The sequence below is a fragment of the Pteropus medius genome, unplaced genomic scaffold, assembly GCF_902729225.1.
Source record: "Pteropus medius unplaced genomic scaffold, Ma_sr-lr_union100, whole genome shotgun sequence".
NCBI classification, from domain to species: Eukaryota; Metazoa; Chordata; class Mammalia; order Chiroptera; family Pteropodidae; genus Pteropus; species Pteropus medius.
In genome coordinates, this window is record NW_024344434.1 from 1,111,956 (window position 1) to 1,137,043 (window position 25,088).

A 25,088-nucleotide genomic window follows, 5' to 3' on the forward strand; every position below is an offset into this window, starting at 1 on the left:
TACCCCATCTTGTCCTTCTCCTTCTTCCCTTTAAAATAGAATTCTTGTAACAGAAAATTGGAAGATACAAAATATATTTTTTAAAAGGGAATAAAATCACCCACGAATCACCAGTTAGCACCTAGATTCTCGTTGTAAATACACATGTGCTTTTGCTTCCTATCTTTTTCTTTGAGCACACATACTTTTTTTCCAAAATGCTTTTGTATCCTAGTTTTTTTTTTTCTTCACTTAGCAATAGATGTGAGCTCTCTTATGTCATTTGCAGTTATTTGACCAACCGATATGCTGTCACTGCATAATATTCCCACAAGAGACTATATCTTCATTTGATTAAGCCAGTTTCCTTTCTGTAATTCTGAGACTCTGACAGCCCAGCTCTGGAGAGCCCCAGAGAAGGGACGACTAGCCCCAGTGTCCAGATCGATTTCACAGGACTGTATTCTTTTGTAATTGAAGGATGTTGGGTGGTCACTTGGAAGCAAAATATTTCCCTACCAGCCTGTCACAAGGCCTATAATTCTATTATTTAAGACTCATTCTAGGGATCTTAAGATTTTTTTCTTTTGCCTTTAAGTGCTCCCTATTAAATCAAATACAACTCTAAGACGAAAAGTAAAATAACATAACATAACATAAAATAAATAAAATAAAATAAAATAATAAAATAAAATAAAATAAAATATAAAATAAAATAAAGCCTTCAATAGTTTACCCTATGCACAGCCAGCTCAGAGCAAGATGCACAACAAGCTGAGAAGCAGCGTTCCTGAAGAAGCAGCACTGGGTTAGGAGTCCTAGACAGGCCACTAATCCTTTGTCTTTTGGCAAGCGTCCCCGGGCCCTGGGCTATTTACATGAACAATAAGGGTGCCCAGTTGGGCGATTCCTCTTATCCCTGCTGCTGTAAATGGTGCTGAAGCCAGCGGTGAGCAGGAAGAAGAGGTGCTGCCATGTGGGCAACTTCATAACGTTTGGCACTAGGTTGGTGGAGGGGACAACAAAAGAAATGAAGAGACTCCATTCCTGCCCTTTAGGAAGTTATCGAATTGGCAGACGAGTGGACAGACACACAAGTTTGACAGATGCACGTGTTTGCCCCTCTCAAATATTTCCAGTGCTCTTACACAGTAACATCGCCCCTAACTACAACGAATTAGGAAAGGGAGGTAATCAAGGATGGCTTCCTGGAGCTGGTGGTTGAGCTGCCAAGTGACTATAAGTCTCTGAAGCAGTCTATGGCAATGTCACCTTGAATGTGCCTAATCTTGTCTGATCTCGGAAGCTAAGCAGGGTCGGGCCTGGTTAGTACTTGGATGGGAGACCACCTAGGAATACCAGGTGCTGTAGGTGTTCAAAAAAAGAAGACTCTGAAGCAGTTCTTGAAGTGTGGTCCCTAGACGGGCAGCTTCAGCATCACCTGGGGGCTTGTTGAAAATGCAAGTTCTTGGGTCCCACCCCACCCCACCCCAGACTTGTGACCTGTGACCTCTGCGGGGAGGGTGCCCAACAATCTGCACCCTAAACTTTAAGAACATCTCTGTAAAGCCTTGCTACTCAAAGTGTAGTCCAAGGACCAGGTCTGGCATTCCCTGGAAGCTGGTTAGTATCTCAGGCCCACCCAGACCTGCATTTTAACAAGATCCCCGGGGGGTTCCAATACACTCCAAGTGTGAGGAATCCTGCAGCAGCTGAGCCAATTTAGAGCTCCTACAACCCAGTGCTAGGAGGGATGTCGTGCCTCTAAGGCCTACAGACAGCTTGTTTCTAGGACAAGGGGTGGGGATGGGGAATCACTGATGTGCCATCTTGGGTGTATCCTGGGTGTGGTCTGCAGTGACTTCTGTGGGGTATGCAAATCACCTTTAGTGCCCCCTCTGCCTTGTGTTTTACAGATTAATTTCATCCTTTTTATAAACATTCTAAGAATCCTGATGAGAAAACTTAGAACCCAAGAAACAAGAGGAAATGAAGTGAACCATTATAAGTAAGTGGAAGGCAGAGACCTAGACACACTTAGCACACATTTACTGAGGACCTACTGTTTACCCAGCTGGTGCTAGGCACTATAGGAGATGGAGAAGGGAAAACAACCAGGTTCCAAAGAGTTTATAATGTAAGTGGGGGGAGAGGGATTGGGTTCACTGTGAAACCTGAGACATTTGGGGTGGGAAGATAAGGAACCTCGGCAGGATCCTAGGAGGCAGAGATATCACTCTTGGAGTAAGGCTAGGGAGTCAGCAATGGACTTCAGGGACCCAAATTCAGAGAAGTTTGTGTAGGCAGGTGTATTTTTCAGGGAAGAATGACATTAGCTTTTATCAGATTTTTAAGGAGATGTATAATGCAGAAATACTTTAAAACCTTTAAGATGTTAAAGAGAGATGCTATATTAGTTCTCTATGGCTGCCATAACAAAATACCACAGACTGGGTATCTTCAACAAAAGAAATTAATTTTCTCACAGTTCTGGAGGCCGGAAGTCCAAGATCAAGGTGTTGGCAGCGTTGGTTTCTCCCAAGGCCTCTCTGCTTGGTTTGTAAACAGACACTTTCCTGCTGGGTCCTCACAGGGCCTTTTCTCTGTGTGCTCATCCCTGGTGTCTCCTCCTCTTATCCAATCAGTTGATTGGATTAAGGCTCCATCCCAATGACTTCAACTTATTCACCTCTTTATAGGCCCTAACTCCAAAAAACAGCCACATTCTCAGATCCTGCTGGTTAGGGCTTTGACTTACGAATTTGAGTGGGAACACAATTCAGCCCATGACAGATGTTAAAGATGAATCAGTGTACGACAAGAGCTTTCTTCATGAAGTTCAGAGTTTTGAGAATCTGTCAGTGGCCTGGATTTCTTGGTGGCAGATTCCCTAGAATGTCTTTAGAGAAGTAGGCTCCAAAGTAGGGGAGAGTTGGGCATCCAGGATAAAGTTGCCAGATAAAATACAGGATGCCTATTCAATTTGAATTTTGCATAAACAATAGTTTTTTAGTACTCACACCAAAAAAAAAAAATACTGTTTTTCTGAAATTCAAATTAAACTGGGCATCCTCTATTTTTATTTGCTAAATTGGGCAACTCCAACCTCGGAAGAAAATGAAAACACTTCTTATTTATTATCAAATAAGGATGCTAGCTTTGCTGATAATACATTAGACCTAGAATGGGAGTCATATATGTATATAATTTATAAATAGCTATTTGGGTTGGTCCAAGTTCAGATGTTTTTACTGGTGGGGTGCATGATCAGAAAGTTTAGAGATTGGCCATGGGTTGATAAATATTATATCTGGGTGATGGGTCCGTGGGAGTCAGAAATTCTACAAAATAAAAAGTAAAAACAAAAAAGTATGGGAACACTGCTACGAAGCCTCCTGCAATGAAGCAAGAGAGGAGGCGTATGGAGCCTGTGCCCACAGGTAGGGGAGAGGGTGGGAGACTGCAGCACGTCTCTGTGTCTCTGTGTCCCCAGGCGTCTAGCCAAGTCCACTCTCCTGCTGATCCCCCTCTTCGGAGTCCACTACATCGTCTTTGCCCTCTCCCCAGAAGATGCCATGGAGATTCAGCTGTTTTTTGAACTGGCCCTTGGCTCATTCCAGGTAAGTTTCAGGGACTATGACTTTAGGAAAAGAGGTGTTCTCTCTTTCCTTAGAGAAACCTGGAGGCCATTTAAAGCCAGATCTTCCCGGAAGAGTTCAGCAGTGCGGTTTGGGAAGGTAGATGTCTCATCTGGCAGAGACCCAAGAGAGGCAGGGACCTCACTGTGCTGTGTGATGGAGGGGAACCAGTCAAATGGGGGTGGAAGATAAAACTAAGGAGAGAGACACTGACTCCAAGAAAAACAAAAGGGAAGAGTAACTCTAGCATGCTATATTACGCAATTCTCAACAGCATCTTCACAGTCACAGTAATGTAAGCGCTGACAGCTATGGCTGAACCATCAAAAACTGGGGCAGGGAGATGAGCATTGTGGGAGGGCGTTTCAAACAATAATATCCTCATGGTTGTACTGGGAAGTCCATAAAAATGCCCCCAACTGAAAAATCCAGAAGTAGCACCATCAGCATATTATTTAGAATCCGTTAAGAGAGTTCCAAGTAGTTGCCTCTGAGCAACAGGAAATGGAGGTTGGGGGAGTGTCAGGAGACTGCTGTTTTTTTGTGACAAAAATCATTTGACTCTTTGAAACTATGTGCATATACACCTTATTAAAAGTAAAAACCAACTTAAAAGAAAAGAAAAAAGTGAGGTTAAAAGTCACCTACCTACTTATTTAACAAGATGTTGTGAGGTTAAAAAAGGTAGCAAAGATGTTTGAACAGAAGGGACTCTTAACATGAATTCCAAACTTCAAAAGGTTATTTCTTTATTTACTCAGAGCTATCTCCTTCCAGAAACAATGTGATGTCACTTTCGGGAAAAACATACAGAGGACAAAAAACAAGTAGATGAGGGATCAGTGAAAAAAGAAAATAAAGTCAAAAGAGTTCATACACAAAAACAAATTTGATAAAATCCTATAAGGGTGAAAGAGGTGGGTCATAAATTTGATTTGAGTTTCCCAGTAGCCAAAGCAAAGACAGAAACACAATCTATTTCAAGATTTACAGTATCCATAGATGAAAACAAGCTAGTTCCCAGGAAAAACCTACTGATAAAAGCTTTGGAGCCTGAGAGAAATTTTTCCCAATGGGTTTTGCTAAAGAAGCCAGGTTGATCATCTTGCAGAGTATTCCTCACCAGGCTGGCCGTGGCCTCAGGGTGGTTGCTCAGAACGTCCCTCATTCCCAGAGTTCTGTTCAGAGTGGGCGTGACCAGGGTCATCTGTCATTCTCAGGTTCCAGGGAGGAGCACATTATTGAGTTGAGTTGAGTCTTGCCCTAACCTTTACCTTCAGACTCCACCCCAGAGCTGTCTCCTCTGCCCTCCTCTGCCCAGCAGTACCCCAGACCTCTAGAACACCTGGCCTCTTGTGTAACCCATGATTCTCTTCCTCTGGGCCAAAAAGCTTTCATGCCCATGGCTCTTATAACATGTGTGGAGGCTGGGCTCACAAGGGCCCATTTAGCAGGTAAAGGATTCCAGGTCCAGATGGATAGAAGGCCTTGACCCAGCTGACAGAGTGAGTACTGACCTCTCAGAGACCATAGAGACCTAGGTCTGCCTCCCTGCCTGGATGGGGACTGCCTGCCCCTGGAGCTGGGGCTTGTGGTTGGGGCTGTGGACTACCCAAGCAAAGGCCATTTGGCTTCTCTCTGGGGAATGGCTTATTGAGAGAAAACCAAAAGCACTTTCCTAATGTTCCCATAGAAATGTTTACAAAGAAAAAAGATCTCTAAGAGATATTTTTAAAAAGAATCTTTGTTCACATACAAACATATTATGTTACTATATCATTATATATTATACATTTAAATTATATATATTTAAATTATATATAATATATATATTTAAAATTTGTGTTATGGAAAATTTCTTCCATATACAAAAGGGAAGAGAATAGTAAAGTGAACCCCTGTGTGGCCATTACCAATGGCCTATCCTGTTTCATCTCCAACCCCGTCCAATTCCTCCACGCCATCGCCCATCATTTTAAGCAAATCCAAGACATCATTTTATTTCAAAAGTAAATATTTTAGTATGTATTTCTAAAAGACATGCTTAAAAAACCACGATACCATTATCACTGTCATATATTTTAAAAACTAAAAAGTTTATTAGCTCTTTCTGATTGTAGAAATAATACTCGTTTATTGAATTCCTCTGGAAAATAAGGAAAAGTTAAAAGAAAAAGAAAAATCCATCCATAATCTCATAACCCAGTAATAACCTCTGTTAAGATGTTGACATATTTACCTCTAAGTCTCTTTTCCACCCAGGAAGACACACACAGATCTACCCCCACACACATGCAATTGGGATCATGATATTTGGTTTTGTGTCCTGCTTGTTTAATTCTCTGTCATGCCCATTGTGAACTTTCTCCATGTCATTAAAATTCTTTAAAGATTTCATTTTTAATAAATGTATAAAAACTGTGGAGTTTCTTAAAGTTGCTGGCTATGTGAGGCTTGTCCTATACACACCTGGGGCGCAGCTACTTTTCCCTCACCCAGGGCTCCTGCCCTCACTTGAACAGTGAAAACCTGTCCCTGGATTCTCATGGCCCAGACTGGTGAGGCCCAGGCAATCCTGAGCCCAGTGAGATGGGCGACAACCTTAGCTGGCAGCCTGACCGCCAGCTCTGGGCCAAGCACACACAGCTCCAGTCTTGCCTAAATCCCTGTGACTCAGTTCCCTCACTGTGGAGGGAATCCTCCCATCTACCTCCTAGGGCTTTGGTAAGGATTAAAGGAAGCACCTGGAATCCAGAAGTCCACAATTATGCAAGCCAAGCTATGCTCAGATTCAGCTGTTTTATTTCAAAGCCTGACTATCACGCCTTCTGACAGTGGTTTCTAGTAAATGATGCCTGTTTGAACCATCTGGGGAAACTTTCAAAGCTACTGATGCTCCCACTCTAAGACATTTAGATTTGGGGTACAGAATGCAACCTGGGCAGAGCTCCCAGGTGATTCTAACGTGCAGGATAACTTGGAAACCACTGCCTTAGTGTTTGCTGCCCCACACTCCAAATTGTCCCCATTCTAGGCAACAGTCATGGATGCCTGACATTCTAAAGCAAATCCTTTTCGTTTCATCACTAAGACTTGTTAAATGCCAATACCCCTCAGCAGTCCTACATATTAAGCTTATCAGACAGGTTGATTCATTGCTCTTTGGAATCCTTTCCAATGTGGTAAGGGCAGGCCCAGAGAGGAGTAGGGAAGAGGGTTAGGCCACCTGAATTCAGAGCTGTAGCACCCAGACCTCTGAAGGGGAAGGTGTTGACCAGATGGAGAAGACTGAAGGCAGGGCCTATAAGGAAGACCAGGCTGACCTGTGGTAGGTCCCTGAGGAGGTTAGCAGGGTATTCGCAGTGCAGAGACCCTGCTCACAGCTCATGGTTCCGTGCAGACCTCTTAGGCTCAAATCCTACAACCAGACTGTAATCTCTACTCTGGCAGAGATCCATGCCAGAATCCCAAGGGACATTATCAGGAAAACAAGAGGTATCAAGGAGGGAGGGTCCTGATAGGCATAGAACCCCACCATGCCAGGGAACACAAGGCAGATGTAGCCCCCAATGCATTCACCTGCGCATTAAGCACAGAAGTCAAGCCCCACTGCTGGCTAGCCAGGACCTGCACGCCAGCTTTGTTCTAACTACATATTCACATATTTTTCAATTTGAATAGTTGTCCATGTTTAACCATCTCCAGATTTCCAGCTTATCTTGAAAATGAGCCCACTTAGGTGCCAGGGTCTCACATGGGCTGGCCTCAACTCCCCCTCCTGGGGCAGGTGTGTTTTAGGTGCCACAACTCCCTGCTTCTCCCAAATGGCCCACCTGACCAGTCCAGGTGACGTGCCTTCCCCGTGGCCCAAGTCAGCAGCCCTTACTTTTTTACTGATGCCATATGAGTATACATTGGGAATGACAGATGAAAAGAGACCCTGTCCTTGACCCCAAGGAGCCATCTGTGCTGAATGATGCTAGCACAGCCAGGGACACTGGGAGGGCCCATAAGAGGACCCCCTACACCCCGAGGTGAGAGGTGTGGGAAGGCTCTGGAACACTTCCAAGGTGGGGGTAGTGAGCCTGGGCCTGGTGATCAAAGAACTAGGGAGGAGGTTGGAGGAAGGAGGCTGGTGCTGGAGCATCTACACTGACCCCCTGCTGCCTCTGCTCCCTCCGCAGGGCCTGCTAGTGGCAGTCCTCTACTGCTTCCTCAACAGAGAGGTGAGTGTGCTTGGGTGGACCAGATGCCTGAAGAAGCTCCCTAGCCACTGGATTCCGCTTCAAAGGGAGCTACCCTGAAAGGGGGTGGGGAGGAGTGGGGGTGTGGGCGGGTGAGGCCAGGGCCTCCTGGCTTAGGCCTGTCTTCTAGGAGCCTGAGCTCACTTCATGGGAGCAACAGGTCATCCGGAGAGCTTGGTAAACTTGCCTGGTCCTACCCCCATTTCTAATTCAGCAAACAATGGTCTGGAGTGGAGCCTACGAATGTTTTTTAACAAGCACTCCAAGTGATTCTTATCTTTGGGAAGTTCGGGGAAATGGAGGAAAGTGCAGGTACACCAACCAGAACCCGGGCTCCCGACTGTTCTGCTGCTTGCTGGATGATCTGTCACTGCCCTTCTCTGGGATTCATCTCTAAGATGAGTGACTCAGATGACGTTTGCCAAATTAATTCTCAGAGATTCCCCAAACGAGCATTGACTCCTTGAAGCCTCTGCCCCTGCCCAGAGCATGTGTCAGGACATGAGGTTCCTGGCACATAGAAGCTGTGCAGTCATTAGTTGAACATAGCATTGCACACAAGCAAAGCCTTTCTGTGACTGTTGACCATCTATCTGGTTCACTGCACTTGAATGGTGAATGAGAATAACCTCTATTTTACAAAAATCAGGTATTAAGCCTAGCCTCAAAAGGTTTTGCTGTTATGGCTGAGGATCGTGAAGGAAATTTACAAAGAATAGCTCTCTGGCCTCCAGATAAGTTCTAAGCTAGATGGCTTCATAGGAATGTGTCCAGTTGTCACAGGTGAAGTAGATGTTGGAGTTCTGGAGTTTGTGAAACCGTAAGCCCCTTCTTCCCAGCACAGTAGTGAAACTGCAGCTGATTTATGCCCAGAGGAAGCTCTCAATACCTTGACATCTGGGCTGGAACTGGTCAATCTGGCCTGTAAGAGAGGGCAAGGCATGACCACTAGGCAAGAGTGGCAAGGCCTGTGCAGAGGCCCCAGCGGGGTGAACAGAACTCTGGGTACCGGGTCCTTTTTGTTCTTCCCTCCTGGGCTAACAGCTGATTTCTGGGGCCAGGTGCAGCTGGAGGTACAGAAGAAGTGGCGGCAGTGGCACCTCCATGAGATCCCACTGCGTCCCGTGGCCCTCAGCTCCTCCTTTAACAACGGCACCAGCAGCCTTACAAACAGCACTAAGGCCAGCCTCTCAGGGCCTAGCCAGTGCACCCACAGGACCAGCACCTGAGAGGATGGAACAGGGCCGGCCACCCATGGACAGAAGTCAAGCTGGAAACTAAGAGGGCAGGACACTGCTACAAGACAGTTCGTTTTCCTGGCAGATATCATGTGCTTTCTTCCGTGACTAACAGTCTCTTCCAGGCCTTGGTGTGGGGATGGCGGGTACAGTGAGAATTCCTTAGAACTGAACCTATGGAACTTAGGTCACCATGAGGTGGGGAGAGAGGGCCTGGAATTTGGGTCTGTTGTGTTCTTCTGGGAGGAGCAGCTCAGGAGTCCCAGAAGGGAGCAGGGAAATAAATAGTTACTGGGGTGAGATTTGGTCTATATTTGTCAATCTTTTTGCTTTTGAGACAAGGTGAGGGAAGATGCTCTGGCCAACGCCCCTACCCCTTCCTAGAGAACGGGGCTTCCCTGATCCATGCTCCAGTTTTCAGGGACAAGCTTAGAATCCCAGGAAACATGAGAAATTGAGGCCCCTGACCCTAGGTGGACCCTCACTGCAACTCACCTGCCCAGTAGCTTTCATCCTAGAGCCTCGATACAACAGCTGAATTAATCTGATCAAGTCCCCGTGGAGGCTAGGAGAGCCCCAAGACCCCCAGCTCCCTTTTAGTAACCCTAGCATGATATAAGGTGTCCCTCTATTCTTACTCTTTCGGTCAGTTATCCACAGCGCTCCCATGCAGGTACTGCAGGTGGGCATGATCGCATTTGACAAAACAGAAACAGGTTTACCAAGGGCCTACAATTTTCCCAAGTTATGGGCAATGAAGTGGCAGAAGTCCAGTCCAAGGTTTTTGGTCTCAAACCCTCATGTTCCAAGGCTGTGTGTTTTACGCGGCCTGTCTCCCTGACCCATTGGCCATTTTAGTCTTATCCTTTCTTCCTTGGATATCAGTTCCCTTCAATGTCAATACTCCCTCTCTGCCAGCCTTGTGAGGATTAAAGATGACTTTATATTTGAACCCTTTTACAAAATAAAACCTACGTGTGCTCAGGGGAACACATTCTGGACAGAGTGGAGAACTCTCCCCCAGCGTAGAGGAACGAGCATCTTGCTGGTGGGTGGGCCCAGCTCTAGTCCTGGCTTTGGGTGACCCTGGATGGGTGCTATTCCTCTCTTGCTCTGGCTCTCCACCTTCACACCTCTCCCCTGCAGAGACAAGGAGGTCACCCTTTGATTCTTGTAGACTGCTTCTGGCGAGAAAGCCAGGTGCCCACTTCCAGGACTAAAAACCAAGCCTATACGGTAATGAGTTCTGCTTCCCAAAATACCAGTTGGTCCACAACACCTTTCTTGAAGCATCTCCACAGACTATATACATTTTGGAATAAAAAGTTTTTAAAAAATCACAAGAGGTAGGTATAGGTGCTCAGGCCAGCCCAGGAAAGGGACCAGCCATGACAAGGGCAGGGCAGAAACCAAAACCTCATGGGATTAGTGGCAGCCAGAATGAACCAAGGTAGATCAGAATTCATCGGGTAGGGGAGCGGGATGGGAATAGTGTAGAATGGAATGCGCTGAGGGCAAAAAAAGGACTGTAAATGGGGTAAGGTAGGGCACCCAAACACTGATCTGCTGGCAAGGATGGAAATCTCCACTGGTTCCTGGTCCCCTTCACCTGCGGTCATCCCCAGGATAGTTATTAACTATGACCCAAGGTCCAGATGTGTGTTCTTTGAAATGTGTTCTAGGATCAAATACGGCACCCTGAGGCTGTCTGGACCCCAGCAAAGATGGACACACACACTCTCACCTCAGGGAGGGCTGTGCATTAGAAATCAGGTGGACCTTCCTGGAGGTCTTGCTCAGAATTTTTCTCAAAGTGAGTCAGCCAGCTGCTGCAAGCTGGGGTTATCCAGAAATTACTGGGTTCCACAAAGGGCAGGGATCGAATCAAGTCAAATAGTTTGAAAACCTACCATGTGCAAGAAACTCTGAGGGAATCCTGAACTCTGCCTCCCTGGCATGACCACAGCTAAAGCAGGGAAATGCACACAAAGGTCCTTTGAGCTGGTAGAAGAAAAGTCCGAGGCACTGACTAGACACCCTTATCTGGCAAAAATGACCCACTCTTAGCAACCCTGGGAGGCCCTAGGAACCCTACAGCTTATATCCCAGTACAGAGCCCTAAAATGTGTAGCTAGCCCAAGCACTAGTTACCAGAGCTGCCCAGGAAGAAGGATTCAAGAAAAGGGTTTTAAAATGTGTTCTTCTAAAATCTACATTCTAATAACTTGGCTAAGCCTGTGCAGCTGGTGGCACTGAGGCACCCTCCTGACTTCTGGCCCTGCAGACCAGCTGCAAAGGTCCCTGGGCCATTTCTGGCTAACTGTCCAAAAGTTACTGGCCAAGAGGCAGCAGTTTCGAGGTCACTGTCCCACCCTTATCCCACCAGAGGTCACACGTTGGAAAAGTCCCATCTTGATCACACTTTCTTATAGAATCAGACGCCTTCGGAGTGGTGGGGGAGGCTAAAATTTCCTTGGTTGGCCCCAGGGATGGGTGATGCTGTTGATGTGCAGGCCACTGATGGCATTCAAGAAGAAGAGGAAGGAGGCAGTGAACTGGCACCAGAACATCAGGGTGAAGCCGATGAGCGTGACCTGGTTCCTGAGGAGGATCACAAAGCTCAGGAGCCCACCAGAGGAGAGCACAAATGAGATGAGGAGGAAGACGGAGCCCAGGGCCCACTTGCGCCGTGAGTGGAGGTCCTCACACACCTGGGATACCATGAGGAGCTCCAGGCCAAAAATGGCAGCCACCACGGCCAAGGTGCTCACGCTGCGAGCCAGGCCCATGCCCACAGCCAGCCCTGGCACGTGGGACTGACTCAGGTCTCTGAGGCAGTGTGGCCCGGTCTGGTTGGAGGTGGTACAGAAGTGCCACAGCCCAAAGAGGCGGTCTTCAGCCAGGAGCCAGTGGCCATCACAGATGGAGACGGAGGAGAGTACCACAGCCAGGGCGGCACACACGATGATGAGGGTTCGGATGAAGGATTCAAAGAAGCACCGGTGGGGCCTCCTTTGGCCCAGCAGCCTCTGGGCCTGGAAGATACCACAGAGGAGGTATGTCAGGGAGGGTCCTGCCACACCCCCTCCAACCTCTTTAAGAAAGACCCTGAGCATGCCTTCCACCTTCCCACAGCCATCCTCTCTACTCTGGTCTTCAGTGAAGCCTGGAATGCCACCTTTACTCACAGCTTCCTCCCCAGTTCTTCCTTATCTTTCAGCAGACCCACCTTATTTGGGGAACCCTTCCTCCATTCTACCTGTTCCCCATCATCTTCCATTCAAGACCTATAAGCGTTGACTGTCCAGTTATTCACCAGGCCCGAACAGTTCTCTAACCTTTCTTTAATGATCTTCATAATGAGTGAAATCCAAATTTTAATGACTGGCAAATCCTAGTCCCTTCTGAATTCAGAAACCTGTTTGGCCTGGCTAGTGTGACCTTGAGCTTGCAGCTGGCCTGGGTTTCTTTGTAAGCAAAACAAGTAAACTGCCTGGAAGGCTGTGAGGGTTGTAAAAATTACCAGAACATAATACACGGTTAAGTTTCCGTCTCTCCCTAGGACTTACCCAGTACATGTCCAGTTTTCTCTAATCCCTGCCCAGCTGTTTCTGCACGTTCTACATTCTGTCCAGCCCTCTGTTTTATTAACTTGTTTTTCTCGGTATGGATAGTGATGTTTGCACCTTGCCCTTCAGTCTTGCTTAGCCCATCCCAGAACTTGCTAACCAGACTGTCTGTCCTAGCAGTTTCTTGGGGTGGGGGTGGGGGAGCGATGGCACAGAGCCACTGAAGTTCTCCTTCAGTCTCTACTTTCAGCACTGGAATCCCCCTCCTTCCTTCTGGCAAGCTGAGCCAGGTGTCCAGTGAGTTGTCCCTTATCTCACAGCACTGGAACATTACCCCGGTGCCATTCCCAACCACCAACCCAGAAAGCAAAAGAAACACTTCAGAGTAAAACCCCTTCCCCAACCCAAAAGCACTGCAGACCTGCCCTGCCTCCCTCTTCATCCCCAAGCGCATCCCCCTTTGGCCGCCTCACTCAAGCACAGCAGCCCCCTTTCCGCACTTAGGACAAGCCTAGAATTGTCTTCCCTCAGACCTGCTGGTCTCCTCTATCCGAAAGACTTCCCCAGCTTGCCTCCTTTTCTCCATTCTTCACGTCTCAGCTGAAATGCCACCTCCTCAGAGGCATCTTTTCTGCCTATCCAAGCCAAACTGGGTCCTTCCCTGTCATTTTCCATCAGGCACCTGTTTGTTTTCTTCACCATTCTGACCACAAGTTATCCATTCCCTTCTAATTTATAGTTATATATTGTCTATCTCGCTTGGAAAACGTGCTTTCCAAGAGGACAGGGCCTCCCATTTAGACCTTGATGTGTCCTCAGCACATGGCATAGTGCTTAACCTGGGCATTCAATGCGTACTCAAGAAGAGCCACGGTATAAATGAACGGTCAAGTCTGCAACTACTGTCATTTCCATCTGAAGCTTCCTTTAAACCAGGTCTCCCTCCCAGCCATAAATTAAATCACACTTTACAGTATCTGTAGCAGCAGCCCAGGTTACACCCCATTTTGGAAGGCAAGCAAAACAAAACAGCTCTTGTGTGACAGTCAATGCTGGGAAACTGAACAGGGACTATGGAGTGCACCCTATACTATGTGCAAATAGAGGATTCCGGAGGCAAGTCCAAGCCACATCTTTTTATGAGGGACACGAAACAAAGCCATGCTCCTTGTAGAGTGCTGTGGTCAGAGCCCTAGCAAGATCATCAGGCTGGCTGCTAATCTGCCCACCCGAGCAGAAGCTACTGCTCATTTCAGCACAAGGGATACATGAATAAGAATCTCATTTATTTTTGGCACTTCTGCATAGGTAGGGTCCTACTTTACTCTTAAACCTGTGAGGTTGGCAGAGTAGGAAGGTCTGTTGGGGTATGCTAAGAGGGAAACTGTTATGCAGAGATCAGGTGACTCGCCCAAGATCACTCACCTAAATCACAATAAAGCCTGTTACAGCTGCCAGGACAACTGTGTAATTACAGAGCATGGAATGCATTCAGCCAATAAGCACCAACTGGAGCCTTCCAAGTACAGGGTCTTGGTGTTAGGGGCTCAATACTACTGATGAAGAAAAGGATTAGAGAGCACAGGATACCCAAGGGGTCAAGACTGACTCAGATCTGGAGACAAAGGCAGACTGGGGCACTGTAGGCAGAAGTCTGGGAGGTGTTTCTCAAAATGTGTCCCCTTGCTTCTCAGAGGAGCTTCCAGGTGCTGAAGCAGGGGAGTAGGGAAGCTGAGCAGGTCCTTCCCTCACTTCAAGTATAGCAAATCCTTGTTATATGCTGGAGACAGTGGGACTCTAGGAGTCTGCAACAGAAAGCATTAGAAAAAAAACCAGCTCTACTGCTAAGAAACAAACCAAGGAAACTTTGAAACCTATGTCTACAAACTATTAAAGGCCTTTGTCCTTGGGTGGTTTCTGAACCTCTTTGGCCCTTGTTTTCTCATCTATAAAATGAAGTTGGTGACCCCTGCAGGAAAGCAATAGTCATAAAGGCACCTGGTGAGTTACACCATTCCTAGAGGTTGATAAGGTCCTAGGATGGGAAAGCCCCAGATACAGAGGGCAAGTCACAAGATCACAGGAACCAGAAACCTTCTGACCCAAGATATCACTGTCTGGAGAACACGTATGTCCTGTCCCTCCCTGAGCCTCACTGTCCTGAATACAGACTGGACTTTACTCTCCAGGCCCACAAACATCACACCACGATCAGAAATAGAAGACACCTGATATCAGTTCATTTCTTCCCCCTCCCACTGTAAAACAAAACTTCGTTTAAACTCTCTGACCACCAATAAAATTCCCAAGTGCTTAGCACATGAGCAGCTCCCACTTCACTGGAGTTATTAATAATACTAGCACCTTCAAAAATGTATATTGGTGTCTTTATTTCTAACCACCCGGCACCACATTCCCCCAGTTTCTGGCACCTTCACTAGTTTTCAGCAATCCAGATCTTGAAATCTCCTAGAGGGCAGCTAGGCAGCAGTGTGGTTAGTGGAGGGCCAGTGGACAAGAGGGGATGAGGGCAGTTGAGTCTTGCCCCTAACCTGCCAGCCCAGAGCTGTGTGATCTTGAGCAAGTCACTTTAATCTCTTAGGGCCTTAACTGTCTCCACTAAAAAAGGGCAAACGTTTTCCTTTTTTCATCTGTAAGCCAGATGATTTCTAGTGACCCCTGGAACAGTGTCACTTGACACTCCTGGGCCAGAGTCTCATGCCAAGGTCTTATCTTCTTCTGTAACCCAGGACCCCATCTGCTGCCATCAACACCTAAGTAGGCACTTTGAAAGTTCACTATTTATTCTCCACATTCCCAACACAGTCCCCAGATCTGAACCTCCATTCACTGCCCACTCTGCCCTGGCCCAGGTCAGGCTCTCATCATAATTAGCAGGAAATTTCTTCAGCAGCTTCCTAAAGAGTTGGCCTGACACTATCCTGTGAGCAATGGCCTGGCCTGCCTGCATGACCCCAGCACACTGGTCATAAAGTCCCAGGAGCCAGCCAATCTGCTTTTTAACTGTTTGACCTCTGGCAAGTTATTCTTTCTGTCTCTCTTTTCCTCACCTATCAATAGAGATAACAGTACCCACCTCCTTAGTTGCTGTGGAGCTGAAATAAGTTATCACCCCAAGTGCTTAGAACAATCCCTCACACCTTGGTTAAGTGCTCCTAAGCAGCAGTGACTATTGTCATGCAAGCACAGCACCCTCCTTCACAGGGCAACCTGTGCTGTCCCACCTCAGCAAAGAGCTACTGGGCTTTACTTCATCCCGCCCCCATGGGCCTCCTCCTCCTTCCTCCACTAAAAATACGGTCTTCCCTGCTACCTGCTCCTCTGAGCCCTACACAAAGACCGCACCCCCTCAATCCTGTCTGCTCTTTTTGCACCTCTTAATTTGGCACTCACTTCCCTTTACCTCTTCTAAATCCTTGTTTACAAGTCCCTCTCTCCAACGGGACAGTCGGCCCCTCCAAGAGAGAGACCAGACTCAGTCCCACTCTCCGCACTGCCTGTCCTGGTCTTCCCAAGGCCTGTCTCAGGAGGCTGCCGGGTCATGACTCAAGATTCTGCCCCAGAACAAAGAGGAACTTGCTGCATCCCTTTCCCTGCCCCCACCCCCAATCCCACCCCAGCAGCCGTGTACTGGCTAGACGGGGTTTTGGGGTGGGGGTGGCCTGTGGGTGGGGTTTTTACTGTTTGGGAAAGGCAAAAAGAGTGAGATTTGGAGGCAAGAAGTCCTGGCTTTGCATCTCGATTCTACAGCTTAGCGGGCCACCATGGGCAGGTTCGTTCACCTCCGAACCTATTACCTCCTCTATAAAATGGGCGAAGCAGTATCTACCGGAGTCAGTGTTACGGAGGTCTGAGCACTTGCAAGCCTATCTAATCGTCAGGACAATCTAGTCGGCAGAGTCTGGGGGAGTAGAGCGAGTGGGATGCCTGCGCCTTAAGGAAGCTCGCCCGCAGCGTAGCGGTCCCGCCACCCACTGACTTCACTAAGGGAGAGCAGCACGCCCGAGGGGAGGGGGTAGGAATGGGTGAGTTCTCGGCCAACACAAACATCCTGCACCACCCTAAGGAAAAAACAAAACTTGGAGGATGCGGCCGCTCCCCTCAGTGGAGCCTTTTATTTGAGGCGCCCGTGAGCCCCAGGGAGTCCAAATCCCGCCCCAGCACCTCAAACACAGTTTTGGGGAGGGGAGACAGTCTTTCTTGCCCCCAACCAGGAAAGTTCTAGCTTCTCCAGAGACGAATCTTCAGGTTACATAAGGCAAGCCCCACTTTGCAAGTGGATTCTGCTCATCCTCCACCCCAGACACGCCTCCTTTTTAAAAAAGAGGGGCCGCTCTGGTGAACCTAATCGATTGACGGTGGTAACCCCAAAGAGAAACAGAAAAGAAGTTTGGGAGCCTTGGGGGCTTGCAAGGTCGCCAGCAGAGGCGGGAGCAGACGGCGCCGCAGGAGCACAGTTGGGGGCGGGCGCCGCCAGGTTGCTTCCCGCCCACCTTCCTCCGAGCCCCGCGGGCTTGCAGCAGGGGGCGGGCACGGCGACGCACTGTCGTCCACCACCCCACCACCCACGGCCCGCCGCTGGAAATCGCGCTGGGTGTGAAGCCTCGTCCCTCCCCCACGGTGGGGCAGACCCAGATCGCTGGGGGCCTCGGGACTACCTGCACGGCGATGGCCGTCATGCTGCACCGAGAACCTGCCGCGCTCCCGCCTCGTTCCCTCCCGCCGCCGGGCTGCTGCCGCCCGCTCCCGTCTTGGAACCTCTCCTCGGGGGCGGAGCGGGGCGGCTGCTGGGCGGGCGGGAGGGCGGGCGGGGAGGCAGCGTTCAAAGAGGAGCAATTAACCCCGGGGCGGGCTTGGCCAGCCCAGCCGCACTCCGCGGCTCGGTTTTCGCTGAGTCAGCGGGGCGGCTGGGAGGAGCCCCCGGGCCGGAGGAGGGGGGTAGGGCGGACACCGCGGGGAGGACCCGGCTCGCAGGGGTAGGATCCCCCGAGTCCGAGGGAGAAGGATGGGGCAATAGGGGAGGGGCTGCCCCAGCCGACGTCAGGCTCGGACTCACTCCTTTGTTCCCCAACCTCGGAGACTACTTCGCCTGGGGCGCAGATTCTTCGAGGGCCGGACGGCGCCGGCGGAAGGGCCCAAGAATTCGGTTCCAGCCGAAGCTTGCTGAGTCGAGCGTCCGTCGGGTAGCGAAAGAGGACGTTCACACCCGGGCTCTGCTGCCTTCATCGCCAGCGCTGTGTGACCTCGGGCTGCTTGGTTAATGTTGCTAAGCCGTGGTTAACAATGAGGTAATATTTGTGAAAGGTAGGGGTCTTGCGAGGCCCTCGGTTAGTGTAAACGGAATGGTACCATCTGGGACAATCCTTCTTTCTTCAGTTCTCTCTCCTCCAAAAGGGAATGTACAAACCTATCCCCCTCCTAGCTTCCTCAGCGACCGTCAGAAAGGCAAATGTGACAAAACAAACGTCATTGTTCCTCCTGGAGTTTTGATGGGGCCCGAGTTCTCACCAAAAAGGGATGGGACTAGGCTGGAGGTTCAAGGGCAGCAGTTTCCAGTTAAGACCCACCCTCCCCATCTCAGTTGTAGGGAAGTGTGTTGGTAAGGAGGGAGGATCCTGCTTAAGGTAAAGCAAGATCCCCTTTCTCCCTAACTAAATGTAAATTAAATTATTTGGCTCATTCAAGGCAGGCAGGCAGCTACCCCATGACTTTACCCAAGAACATTCAAAACAACTACAATTACCTCTTTTCTCCCAAGAGCCATGTGAGAAGAGGGGAAGGTTACAGTTGTCTGTGCATCTCCCAGTTAGATGTTTATCTGATTCCCTCTGCTTCCAGAGAAAAAATCCTTAAACCCAGTCCTCAGGGCCCAGGCACCTGAGGGCCATGCCCTCAGCCTCCCATTCGAACCAGTGAGGAACCAGGACTGGATTTAACTGGCAGAACAAGTCTGGGTCTGAGTTCTTGCCAGAATTCTGCATCAAAATCACCTGGAGGGCTTGTTAAAACACAGACTGCAGGGCCCTACCCCAGAATTTCTGACCTAGTGGGTCTTGTGTATTTCTAAAAATGTGCTGTTACTGCTGTAGGTCTGAGGGCCCTGCTTTGAGAATCACTGAGCTAGGGCGAAAGGGAGCTGACCAGGCCCAGCCAGGTCGGCCCCCCTCTGCTGGGGGCCTTTGCTCCATGACCCTCACCTGCCTTCTCCCCAAACAAGGGTCCCAGAAGCCAGGTTCTCCTCCCTTCACAGCCTTGGGCTCTGGAGAAGGGGCTGAGACAGGAATGGAGGACCTGGCCCTATTGGGGGACCCTTTACAGAGTCTAGAATGCTCTTTGGAAGGGAACTTTTCAGTTACTGGGGCCCGCAGCATTTCATGTGACTAGGAGAGGAGTGCCTGGAATTAAAATCAGAACTGTCAAGTTGGGTAATCCATGCCCATCTTGTGCCTTCTAAGATTTCTGTGTCAGGCGTGTTTGCTTTTCTGGTAAGAATAGAAAGTCTTGAATCAGTAGAATTTAGAGCAACATGTCTTGTCAGCAAGATAGCTGAAGAGGCAGAAATGACTTAGGAATAATAAGGAGGAAGTGACTGTCCAGTTCTAATCATTTTATGGTCATTAAAAGGCCAAGGACGCAGCTGGGAATCTGGGTAGAGTACGCTGAGGACCAGTCATCAAACCTATGAGTTGGTCACTAGGGCTGGCCCTCTCCATTGTAGGATCCCAGAGTCTCCTACATATCACCACAGCGCCCAGGGCTTGGGGCTCAGTGGGCTGTGGCAGCATCCAAAGCACTACCTTAGTATATCCCCAACCCCTGGTGAGATAGTGAGAGAGGCAGATAACTCAGCAAGAGTGACTGTCTGGAAGGGAGGGGGATCCCCAGTGCCACGAGGGTCCAGCAGGGGCAGTGGTGGCAATGGAATGGTAGATAGGACCTGCCGCATCCAGCAAGTGGTAAATCCTGCCACGTCCAGCATGGCTCTGGAGAATGTACCTGAGTGGGAATGGTGGGAGATTAAGAAAAGAAAGAAGACAAAGCTGGGATCAAGAGGTGCACTATCCACTGATGATGGAGTAGTGGCCCAGTTTTATTTTTGCAAGCTGCTTTTATACAAGAGCATACAATTGCTAACTAAAATAAGATTGTCCCCACCCAACCTACACACTCTGCTATAATCGTTTGCATTTCCATAGATTATCCCCATTCTTAGGAGGGTTCATAGAGATGAGGCAACCCTTGGTTGACCTCACAGATTGCAAGGACCTTGTTAGCTTGCAATCAGCTCTCCACAAGGACCCCTCGGAGTTAAAACCAGAAACGCCATGGGGTAAGTGGTGGCTCCTGGGACAGCACAAAACCTGCCCTTTTTCCTTAACATTCTCTGCCTTTTCTCCAGACAGTGTGACAGATTCAATACCTGTCCATCTCCCATCCCTACCTCTAGGCCTGGCCAAAGTTGGGGAATAGCATAAAGAAAAGGAGGAAATAGCCCCAACTCCACCCCTCTGACCATTCTTGTCTGATAAGGACCTACTCATTGCTCTTAGAGAATTCCAAGGCAGGGACACAGGTACTGATTAATGAATCAATAAGGACTAGATGTATTGGTAGGTCAACAAGCACTCTCCCACCTCTGGGCCTTTATACTTGCTGCTTCCTCTGCCTGAAATGTACTCCTTCAAGATATTCACATCTAAGACTCACCACCTCACTATTTTGAGGTCTGGGCTCAGATGTCACCTTATCGGAAAGACCTACCATGACCACCATATACATCTGAAATAACCCTTTCCTTTCTCTTTTCCCTTCTCCCCTTATCACCATCACACACACACACACACACACACACACACACACACACACACACACACACACACACACACACACACATCCCCTCTCCCTCTGTAGTGCTGTAGTGTAAGTTCCAAGAGGCCAAAGACTTTGTGGTGTTCTCTAGTATGCCCCTAGTGCCTAGGACAGAGCCAGACATTTAGTAGGTGAATTAAATATTCATTGAATACATGAATCGGTTGATTGAATACCTAATGTAAGGAGGAGACAAGGGAAGTAAAATGTTAAATCAAGCTACATTCAGAGACTGCAATATGATAATCAGCCCAAGTCCAGACCAGGAGGAAACCTGCAGAACAAAGGAAGATTTCTGCTGGGATTGCTAACAAACCATTTACCCATACCATGAAAGGAAAATAGGAAAACAGTGTCTTTAAGTCGTGCCCCACACAAAATAAAATCTTTCATTCCCTATGGCTAAAACCATAGGAAACCTATGACTCAAAGGCTGAGAACTGCCAGCATGCCTTTCACACTGCATATTCTTACCTTTTCATGCTACATACTCTTATCTTTTCACATTGTATGCCCATGCCATCAAAGGAAAATGGGTTAACAAAGTCTTTAAATTGTAATTCATCAACTAAGAATGATAAATGAACTGAATTCCACAAACTCTGGGGTGGTCCTCAGTGTCTTTTCTTCTGTCTCTCTCATTGTCATCATCTCTATATTTTCTCTGTCCCTCTGAGTCTGTTGCAGGTTCTCACTTGGCTCTGAGAGGAGACCATGCTCTGTCTATGGAGCATCACCCCTTCTCTAATAAACTTTCCTTTTGACTCTAACTCGTGTGCATTTGAATTCTTTGTTGTGTTCAGTCAAGAACCTTCTCGGTGCAGGACTACTTGAGAGAATTTGACCTGTCCTGCATCATACCTAAGAGGTACCTACCACTGTCCTGGGCAATAAAGGGACAAAGAAGAAAAAGGCAAAATATCTGTCAGTGGTAAAGTGCTTGAGTTTTAGGGTCGAAATCTTCCTCCACTTTACGTCTGCTCCCTCCCTGGCCTCCCCAGTTCAGGCCCACATCTTCTATCTCTATTTCCTCATACACCTGGTCCACTGTATTCTCATCCTCACGACTCTGGCTGCATCATCTCTAAAGTGTATGCCCATCTCTAAAGCCTCCTGCTTGGCCTCCCTGCCTCCATCTCACCCCTTCTGTCCCTTCATAGCTTCGAATCCCTTCTTTCCCAAGCCTTAGGAGAGTAGAGTTATCTGGCCCCTACCCACCTCTCACACCCTCAGCTCCAGTCACACTTTTCAGCTGAGGTCGTGGGCTGGAAGTTCCATCCCATCTTAGGGCTTCTGTTCTCTCTGTGTGTTCTCTCTGTGTGACAGGCCTTCCCTTGGGGTCTACTGGACCAGCTGTTGCCTCTTCAGGAGCCTCCCTTGACTTTCCCAGCCAGAGTATCACCCACACACACGTGCCCCTATTACCTTCGTATTTTCTTGATCATTAGCTGAATTTCTCTATTTGTCTGTTTCCTGAATTTTCTGTTTTCCTCTCTAAAATGCTATACTCTGGGTGTCTCTCTCTCTCCCTCCCTCCCAGTCCCAAGAATGGGGACTGGTCAATAGTTTGCTAAGTAATCAACCAGGCTTCAAATGCATTCTGGACAATTATTTCCCTTCTGTGAACCTGGGTTTTCTGTCAGGTAGGGAAACATACCCCTCTCGGTATTGTAAGGGTCTCATGAAACAGTGTGTGATAAGTGCTCAATAACTTATGATCTTGACCTTCCAGTGTCCCTGACCCCAGGGAACCTTAGATGGAAGAAGCTGGCTCCATCTCTGCTGTTAGGGAGCTTCAGTCTAAAGAGGCAGATTCTTGCCCTGGAGTTTTCTCCTTTGAGCAGGTTACAGGGCAGGGGCTCCTAGTCTGAGGGGCAAGGTAGGGCAGGCACACTCTGGAAACCCAGAGGTAATAACAGGGACTGTGCTGGGAGCCCGCCCCAAGTTTACTGCGCAGTCTCAATGCTGCTGACTAACCCTTCCTGCCCCCTTGCCGGCTTTCTGACCTCTCCAACTGTTGCCTGCTCTGTGGTCTTGGAGAGGGAGCAGCACCAGCTCCGTGGCCTCTTCCTCCCTCTCTCCCCTCTTCTGCCTGATGCTCTGCCTTCACCCACTGGGTCTGCCTCTTCTCCCAGCCCCTTCCTCATGATTTCATGATTACAGGCCAGTTCCATTCCCTTCCACACCAGGTATCCTGCCCTTTGCCTTCTGCCTTGAGCACCAGCCCTGCATTCCAGACTCTATGCAGAGGCGCCCTGTTGCAACACAGACTTTGTTTATCACATTCTAGTGGTATTGGGGAGTGGGGGCCGTCAAGGGGCTTTCCCCACCCTACTATGTGGCTTGCCTCTGTCTGCCTTCCCTCTGAGTAGGTCTCAGGTGTGATGTTTACCCTGCATCTGCCTCAGCCAGCCCAAGGCACCAGCTTCTGATGAGGGAGGTAGGGAGGGGAACTGGCTGCATTTGGAGCAATGAATGAATGGAGTGGGAACTAGTTATCTTTCCTGAATGTCTCTAAATATCAAAACTCCCTCCAACATTTTTTGAAAGTGATGGGTAGTGATACAGATGGGACTTCTGAGGGTGTCTTTTCAGTGGGATCTCCACTTTCTAAAGTCATTGATCCTTGAGATAGTAGCCCTCCAGGGCATCAGGACCTGAGGGATTCCAGGAGGACTTTATAATTGCATGAGGGAGACTCCTAGCACCTTCTTTTTTGCAGGCATGGATACTGGATTTGTAGCACCGTCTGAGACACCCAGTCTCTTGGAAACGATTCCCTCCTAACCAAACACACCCAGGATGAGTAGACCAGTAGCCCATCCCCACTTCCCAAATAAGTCTCTGTTCTTCCCTAAACAGGTCACCCCACTGGGATCAAAGGGCCCAAGAAACAAAATTAGGCACCGGGAATTAGTGGGGAGCACAGAATGATGACAAGGGAAGTTAAATAATTTAGACAGGGCTTTGCTTCAGCTCTGGGAAAGCCAGGACATACTCCACCACCAATATTATTAGATTCAATGTCCAAGGAACCGGAGGAGTGGTAAGGAAGAGAAGATCTCTAGGGCAGGGGTCCCAAACCTCTGGGCCGTGGACCACTACCGTACAGGTCTGTGACCTGTTAGGAACCCGGCTGCACAGCAGCAGGTGAACGGCGGGCAAGTGAGCAAAGCTTCATCTGTCTTTGCAGCAGCTCTCTAGAGCTAGCCAGATGTACTCCATATATTAATAGATTCACCCCATTTGAAATTTTCTTTAGAAAACCCCACCTTTAGTACCTAGAATAGAAGATGAGAAAAAGGCAGAACTACGTAATCTTGTCTTACTTAAGTCTTTACAGGCCCTTCAAAGTGTACAGAAGGAGATTTGGTCTGGGGGTTCGTGCTGCCCACTCAGCCCCAGGGGACGGACTTCTCCGTCAGTTTCAGCCTGGGGACTCTGTGTGGATCCGGAAGTTCACTTCCAAGGGACTAGAACCCAAATGGAAAGGACCCTTCACTATCTACCTGACGACATCCACTGCAGTTAAAGTAGATGGCATCCCATCATGGATTCATCACTCCCACGTGAAGGCAGCACGAGAGTGGACAGCTCAGGAAGACGGGCCCTTAAAACTAAGACTCAAGCATACATAAGTATAACCCTTTGTTTCTTCCTTTTTATATCTTTAGCCCAGGCATTTGACCAGCCACAACCAAAATCAGAAGGAGCATTAATAACTTTGCTAACGACAATACACAAGGTCTTAAATAAGACCACCCCAGACATAGGACAAGATTGCTGGTTGTGCCTAAATCCAAAAACTCCCTTACTATGTTGAGGTAGGAACTCCCTTACTATGTTGAGGTAGGAACTCCCTTAAACTTAACTGAGCTCAGCAGGCTAGAACTTCAAGTCGATTCACTAGCAGAAGTAGTCTTCCAAAATAGAAGAAGTTTAGATTTATTATTCTTACAACAAGATGGGTTATGTATGGCTCTAGGTGAAATCTGTTGCTTCTATGCTAATAATTCTGGAGTAATTAGAGAGAGCTTACGACTAGTAGAGAGAAATTTAGATGCCAGGGAAAAACAAAGATCAGAATCAGATAACTGGTTCCATAGGATGTTCAATTGGTCACATGGCTAACAACCCTTCTATCTGCTATAGCTGGACCTTTAATCCTCCTCCTCTTCTTGTTAACTTTTGGCCCATGTTCCCTCGATTTCTTGTTTGCATATATAAGGAAGAGAATTAATTCTATTAAACTTTTAGTATTACAAAATAGAGGCTATGAGCAAATTCCACATGAAGAATCAAGGATTTGATTTTCTGCTAAGGCCAGTGTGGAATGTGCTGGCTGGAAAATTACTGCTTGGCTATCGCCCATGGGAACATAGGCTATCACCCATGGGAACATAACATTCTAACAATAAGCTTTCTGCTTCTGTACCCCCGCTTCCACACCTGACCTGTGGGTTGACAGGTAGTGAATAGGAGAAAAGTAGACCTTTGTGTTTAAGATAGAATGAGGAATGGGATTTAGGG

General features: G+C 48.3%; 2 protein-coding genes and 1 pseudogene across 2 annotated transcripts in view; 2 read left to right on the forward strand and 1 right to left on the reverse strand.

Annotated features, from left to right (window-relative positions):
- Positions 1-9,401, forward strand: part of SCTR (secretin receptor) — a 78,990-nt gene extending 69,589 nt beyond the window's left edge. Inside the window, exons 10-13 of the mRNA XM_039872676.1 lie at positions 1,896-1,987; positions 3,473-3,599; positions 7,802-7,843; positions 8,923-9,401. Of these exons, the coding sequence (XP_039728610.1) occupies positions 1,896-1,987; positions 3,473-3,599; positions 7,802-7,843; positions 8,923-9,090 (429 nt within the window). The 3' untranslated portion in view covers positions 9,091-9,401. The remainder of the gene's footprint in view (positions 1-1,895; positions 1,988-3,472; positions 3,600-7,801; positions 7,844-8,922) is intronic.
- LOC120610399 (uncharacterized) lies at positions 1,235-1,353 on the forward strand (annotated as a pseudogene).
- A 137-nt stretch (positions 9,402-9,538) lies between the features above and the next one.
- On the reverse strand, positions 9,539-17,484 carry TMEM37 (transmembrane protein 37). Its single transcript, XM_039872677.1, has 2 exons — positions 17,348-17,484; positions 9,539-12,134 (listed from the first exon to the last, which is right to left on the reverse strand). The coding sequence occupies exons 1-2, from the start codon at positions 17,366-17,368 to the stop codon at positions 11,562-11,564; spliced, it is 594 nt and encodes a 197-aa protein (XP_039728611.1). The 5' UTR covers positions 17,369-17,484; the 3' UTR covers positions 9,539-11,561.
- Positions 17,485-25,088: the final 7,604 nt, after the last annotated feature.

What these genes read in the sequence shown, in the direction of transcription:
- TMEM37 (XM_039872677.1), bottom strand. Translation starts at nt 17,368, where the DNA reads ATGACGGCCATCGCCGTGCAG. An exon ending in TGACGGCCATCGCCGTGCAG is followed by an intron (nt 12,135 to 17,347) that starts GTAGTCCCGAGG and finishes GGTATCTTCCAG; the next exon opens with GCCCAGAGGCTGCTGGGCCA.